The sequence below is a fragment of the Schistosoma haematobium genome, assembly GCF_000699445.3.
Source record: "Schistosoma haematobium chromosome Unknown HiC_scaffold_530, whole genome shotgun sequence".
NCBI lineage: Eukaryota > Metazoa > Platyhelminthes > Trematoda > Strigeidida > Schistosomatidae > Schistosoma > Schistosoma haematobium.
In genome coordinates this window covers 20,627-27,700 of record NW_026137142.1, presented here as the reverse complement: position 1 = coordinate 27,700, position 7,074 = coordinate 20,627, and the positions used below count along the sequence as shown (strand labels likewise).

The 7,074-nt window shown below is 29.4% G+C and overlaps 1 protein-coding gene across 1 annotated transcript; it reads right to left on the bottom strand.

The window, feature by feature from the left end:
- Nucleotides 1-364: 364 nt before the first annotated feature.
- Nucleotides 365-6,298, bottom strand: MS3_00011003 (uncharacterized protein; the record flags this gene model as incomplete). Its single annotated transcript, XM_051219410.1, has 4 exons — nucleotides 365-538; nucleotides 1,642-1,794; nucleotides 2,986-3,070; nucleotides 6,144-6,298. 4 exons carry the CDS (start codon nucleotides 6,296-6,298, stop codon nucleotides 365-367), a joined length of 567 nt encoding a protein of 188 aa, XP_051063923.1.
- Between the last annotated feature and the right edge of the window lie 776 nt (nucleotides 6,299-7,074).

Here is a 7,074-nt window from a genome sequence, read left to right as displayed (position 1 = left end):
TGAGTTCCAAATAGGACGAAACGCGCGTCCTGGATTTTACTGCTAGCCACTATCCATCATGCCTATAATGCTTGTGAATCAAGGCAATATCGATGCGATGCCCACAGTATGCACATATGGAAATAAGAAACTGACCATTTGCAGTCCTAAACATCAATGGGAATATTCAAGTAAACAATACCAGATGAATTTTTAATTGTTATATTATCTGAATTTTTCAATAGCAAACCATATGGAAAATGATTACATTTACAATATTTATTAATAATTTTGAAATCTCCCAAAACGTTACGTGAAAAATCACAAAATTCATTCGAATTGACATTCAATAAACAATGAACTGAGGTATAGGAATCACTGATCTTTAACTAACCTGCATTAGTTGTGGTAATACAAATTTGTGATAATAAGCTTTCATGGCATTTGTCATATGTAGTTGAAGAACATAAGAATTATGAGCATTGAGCAAGTCTTTTATAGCTTTAGTTTGTAGTATCTCACGGTGGATTCTATACATCTCTGCGTAATTACTTTGTAACTAGAATTACCCAAAATAAAATACAATTTATTTCATCTAACAAAAGTAATTGACGTAAGTTAATATTTATAGATTAACATTCCTTAAGTAGAGTTTTGTGTACTTACCAGTGATCGACATTGTTTATTTGAAGACTGATGATACTGTCAGGGCATAAGAAATAAAGTCGGTGAAGATCGGTTTGATCTGATGACATTATGGTTGAAAGGGGACTATTAATCCACCACTCCACTAAGTAGTAGGCTTTTGCCAACATAATTTTGTAGACAGACTTTTTTGACTAAACATTGATAAACTGCTTTACTAAGACTTAAGAATTTATAGCAGTTTTTAACCATGGTCTAATGCGGCTATAAATCTAGGAACTACAAATCCTAAATGACACTCAACCAGTTTTCAGAAGACCATAGTTACAAGTCAGTTAGAATTTAAAAAGCTCTCTTTAGTCGGCATCTTCAAAAGTAATTAATGTTTATGCCCTTATTATCACAATGTTTCCTACAGTCTACTTGCAAGTGATATTTCTTTGCAAACAGCGATTTCAGAACAATTAACTAACTACCAGAGAAAAAATATTAGCCGTTCACTTTCACTGAATTTTGTCTACTGTGTTGTGCATAAAAGAGACTGCGTTGAAAATCTATAAAACCTACTCATTATGTTACATTAATAAAATAGGTCACCATGTAACATACAATCAGCATTTATACCGACTTGTTCAGGCAAAAATAATGATAATTATTAACTTTAAAGTGCTTTACAGAAACACACTTCGTCATTTAAAGTGTGAATTTAACTTAACATGATCTAATCATGTTGTATGAGGATTGTTACATGAAAGTTTCATGACCTCCATCCTATATAACACAATATATCCAAACACTATCATCTTCGCCATTATATTCATATCTCTGATGTATATTAAACTAAAAAAAATTTAATTTCATGATATATAATTTCTTTCATATATTAATTATCATTCATATTGATATCAACGATAGAGTTTTTGATTCACATATGATTTCTGTTGATTGTCAACCTATACTTATTAGTATTGTTTATAAGACCTATTTATTCATTTGTAAATAAATTTTAAAGCTCACCTCATTAACCTTTTCAGCACATTCCTTAAGTGTGTAATCTGTTGATGTACGAAAAGCTTTCAAACGAGAAATCTGTTGTCTTCTATGCTTCACAATACACTGTAATGGAGTCACAACTTTTGCTTTAGTCTCCTGAATTACATTTTCATGAAGCTGAAATAACAATATATCAGGTTAAGCAATTTGGTCGAAAACTTTATAAATAACTTATATCTCTCTAAAGAATCGATAATGCAGTCAATTTTAATCTTGGCCTCACCCTTTCTTTCTTACTTGGCATACTTTTTATCCAGTGAAAAATAAGTGGCTATATTGTTTTATGTTACCTAGCAAACAAATGAATATATCAAATAATATATTATAATTGTATGTCCGGCTAAGATAATCTAACAAAAGACAATGGATTTATTAAATGCATCTCTCAAGTGGTATGAATCCATGAGGTTCTAGTACGAATCTGTATTTGATAGGGTTTGTTCTGTATTGCCAATTAAACAGTTACTCGCCAGTGTTCTGTCACACAGTAATTTTTTAAAAGCATTAGTGTTTGATGAATTGATTTAATTGTGAATTATACTATCCTTGAGACCCTTTCTAAGACATGTTGAAGTGAAAAAGGTTGGTTTCGGATAGTTTTCTTGAAGTTAGGAGTAAAACCAAGAATCAACAAATAGCAATATTTATTTGATCCAAAAATCCTTAACAAGTTTGGAATGTTGAAAATCAGGAATGTTGTAATAACCATTATTTCTAATTAACTCTAAACATGTAATTAAGAAGTAAACTAGTAATATGATTGCTTATTATTTTTAGAGTAATCACAACACAATCCATTTACAGCTAGCGGAAGAATTATTGGGAACCTTTACAAAACATTATAGTTATATTATATCCCCGTGTTCATTGGTGTTCGGATTTGACATGGATTTTATGAAGCTATGAAAAAGTAACTGTAACCAGTGGAATAAATTAAGTCATGAGCGATTCCACAACTCATTCAGGACATTAGATGACAGGTAAACAATATTGTGACTGAACTGAACTTAATAATGTCAACCACTATATTCATCTCTAATGGTTTGAAGGTACTGTCTCTCATGCTTAAGATCTAAAAATCCTCTAAATAATACCTCTATTGACTTACATAATCAAAACCCCATCATCCTCAGAAACGCTCAAATATTCAAGATAAATGATGATTATATTGTATTTTGATTTAACACACCTATCCTGAACACAAAGTGTTCACACCTTCATACTTTTAGTGTTCAATTCTGTCCACTTAATAATTCATTGACTAATAATTCCCTTAAAAATGTTATTTTTTATGAAACTACAACTTACCTCAGCTTCATTTTGAAACTTCTCAATAAATACATGCCAAAAATTATAAAGAATTTCATTGTTATTATTAGTGTCACTGTCTTTCCTGTTGATTTAGAAAAACGGAAAATAAATAAACCTTTGAGTACAGTAAATTTGACGTCCATATCAGTTAGCTTGTAGGCAGTTAATTTCAATACTACAGAGCATCAGTGCAAATAATTTTTTGTCATATAAAAAGTAATAAACTTGATGGGATTGTCATCTACTCATCTTACTCCGCCTGTAGCTCTTTCAAAGTTACTGTCGGTTCCAAGCACTGGTAAAGGAGGAGGGTTGGACATTGGGTTAGCGACCCCATCCCGTAGAAAACTAACTCGCTAAAAAACGCTAACCATTTACATTTTTTAACAGTGAAAACATGTGTTTATAACATTGTTTTGATATGAAATAATAGAAAGTTTACTCCTAACTATCAGAAAGCATGTGTAACAGTAAATGTAAAAAATAAATTTGAACAATTTATCATCACAAGGTATATTACGTTAAACTTGCCCAATTTTTTCCATTTTCCTTTAGTAAAACTGAAAAACCACTTAAAAGTTAATCAGCACATCATTTTATTACATAAAGAATAACAGAGCTACCGGCTCCCACAACACAAACATATGAGATGTAAGTTTCCAAACTTGAACTAAACAGTTGTGAATCAAATGCTTTGATCACAGAGTAGTCGTTTTATTGTAAATAGGTACTTTATCTTGTTCGAAGTTATTTATTAAATGTAATGATAAAGTTTATTTGATGAATACTTTTGTAAACTTTTCCATGCAATACATGATCATTCAATAAGACAAAACACCATAAATCGTCTGATAAATCACTATTTTTAAGTAAACTTTTATATTTTCAAACTACTTCAGAAATCCACATTACAATTAACTGAGTAATTACAATTGTTTTAATTATCGTACTTCAACAAGAATGAATGTCGACGGATAAAAAATCGTTTTAAACTGTTTCCTGTGAAAATTTTTTAAAAATTAATTGTTCGAATCCTTTTCTACAATTTCAGAAAGACTATGATAAGTGTCATGATTTACACTCTTTTAGAAATAAAATCTTATTTTGAGAAGCTCTGCTGTCCTCCAAATATATAAAATTGTCTGTTGACATTCTACAGAGTAAATGTATTTAATCTCTTAACTAAGAAATTGATAACAGTTAAGCCAGTTTATTCATGTGAGCTTCAAAGCAAAAAGTTTGAATGAGTAACAGAATATAAAGAATCAGATCTGCTGAAATATCCCTGTCTAGTTCATATGTCTACATGATAATCTGCCCAATAAAATAATCAAGAGATATCTCTCTACTGAAGAAATATGATGTATTTGTACAGTAAATATTTCGGATAATCTGTTCACATGTTTACTTTTCTATGGATATCATAAGAAAACGGTAATTAACCAGAAGCTGTTGACCAGATCAATTAAGGAAAGAAACAAATAACACTAACCCTAAAAATAAAAACGCATCATGGAGTACCAGGCTAGATTCATGATGTGAATGATTTTTTTAACATATGTCAAAGGGTAAAATTCCTTGATTTCTAGAAATTAAATGAAACTCACCATCGTAATCCTTAGTCGAGTTTTAACACTACATAGGCTGTAACAACCTATGAATCTTTCTGTACTCACTTTCTTTATATTATATATTTCATTATCACCCCAGCATTTCACACAAAACGTCTTAGAATATAAGTGTGTAAATCATATTATTCAAAATATGCATTGAGCGTACACATTAAACTATTCAGGTTATCTCAGTTATTTTAATACGTGATCTATGTTTACAAACGTCACTAATTGGTTTGATGTTTTTAATATAACATACTAAATTATAGGAATAATGTCAGTAACAATCTGATTAAGCAAACACAACGAAATACAAACCCAAAAGTATTCTATAATTGAATACTTAGTTGATATTATATTATCTCATTTGTTACCATTTAGCTACCAAAATATTAAAATATTCACAGCATTCAATTTATATGAATTGACACTGAATAATAAATACTAAAACGCTTTATACTCTCTATTGTAAAGCTAACTTTTGGTTTAGAAATTCAGCCAAAATAAGGATATATATTCTAACAGATCATTATGCTCGAATTTATGTATATTAGATAAAGTAAACAAGTTGAATAGTTTAATTGAATAAACTGCTCATATTCTTTAGCATAAATCCTGCGAACTTATATTTTCTATGCAATACCAAAATCCCGAAATGAATAGCTGAACGTTTCTTGCAGTTAATAATAATTTTTAGTCCAAATAAGCTTGTTCAATTGACAAAGTAAGATTCTTTTTCTCTACAGTTTATTGGTCACTCAAAAGAGGCTCATCTACTTGAACATAGTTTAAATAAAATCAACTCAACCTCAGATATAACAGTCTACAACAATATTCACGTAAATCACCACTATACAAACACATACAAATTAATATCGAAAATGGCTCCATTTTACAAGATCTAAGGTTCATTATTCTAATACTCTTCAGAATAATTTTTATTCATGACGAACACTTGTCCTGTCAAAGTTTCTATTTTGCTTCAAACACTCACGTAGATCCTTGGAAGTAAATGTCTTCAGAAGATTTATTGTCTCCCAAATTTTCTTAAATCCAATTCTTCAGCGATTACTCAAGGAATCCTTGATGAGAAAGAACTTGAAACTGAACATATTATATACTTTATCACAGGAGATTGACTGTCAACCTGATCTTAAATCACCCATAATATTTTCATGGCTCTCAGCGAAATGGGTATTTCACTTAAAGAAGCTGTTAACTTTGATATGTTATTTTTATAAATAAATCTAAGCTTTTCGTGAGCCTCCTGATCATTTTATTCAAGTTATTTATTGAACGTAGTACAGTCCTAAAAATTGCAATTTATCCATTATACTAAACAGTTTGAACATATCAAGAAGTTATTTCAAACATTTTGTCATCATCTCAGTCAAAATCATCAGCGATTTTTTTGGATTCTTTTTCTATTTTTCAAAATTCATAAAATATTACCTAAAGAATTAAGGGAAAATTGTTTTACTGTGACGAATATTTTTCTTTTAGATACAAATAATAAAAATTACGTTTAACCAAGTAACTTACTTTATACTTTCAACTTTTTCTACACTTTCTTTAAATGATTGACATATATTTTTTATGGCTATTGAGTAAGATTGTCTAGCATCAGTCATTTGTTCAATAACTGAAACAACTAGATAATTTATAGTAAATAAATAAGTAAAACAATAAGCATTCATTAACGTTAATCATAACTAAAGAAATATTTGAATTGATTTTTTCATTGAGTATATTAAAATCTAAATTATTTATCATATAACAAATAATTGATTTCAATGGTTGAGATCATGAGTCAGTTGAAGCTAGACTACCATGGAAAACCTGGAAGCACTGGACGGCCGTTTCATTCCATTGCGGGACTCCTCAGCAGTGCACATCCACGATTTTGATTATTGGAATTTATTAAACAAGACATACTAAATCAATATTTTTTAGAATATATGGTTGATATACAATAAACTATCGCTAAATAGTTATTGTTGTCTTTATTATTTAATATTTAGTGTTAATTGATCAGTTAGTGTGACTGAGCATCCAAACTCATTTCAATTTTGGAAAAGTTTTATAAAGTTGGCTAATACGATCATTTCCCCGTAAAAGAATCAACAAAGATGTGATATCGAACAATGAAGTTTAGGAGAAATTTTTTTTGAAATAGCTATTAGAAGTGAAATGCATTCGAAATACGAAATAGACTAAAGTCAATGAAATGTTTTGGCATTTGCATATTCAATTCGCAATATATTTGTTTCTAATTTACTTATAATGTTAGGCATATATGAAGAAAATCTTTACACCCTACAGATTTCAAATATTTTAAATTATTAAAGATAAAAAACTCTTCGATCACAATTTTGACTCATGTTTTAATTATATCTATAGTAGCACAACAAACCGTATTTCAGTACCAATATGATATGTCAAGTGAGAAAAAATACCTAAAATACATTATTAA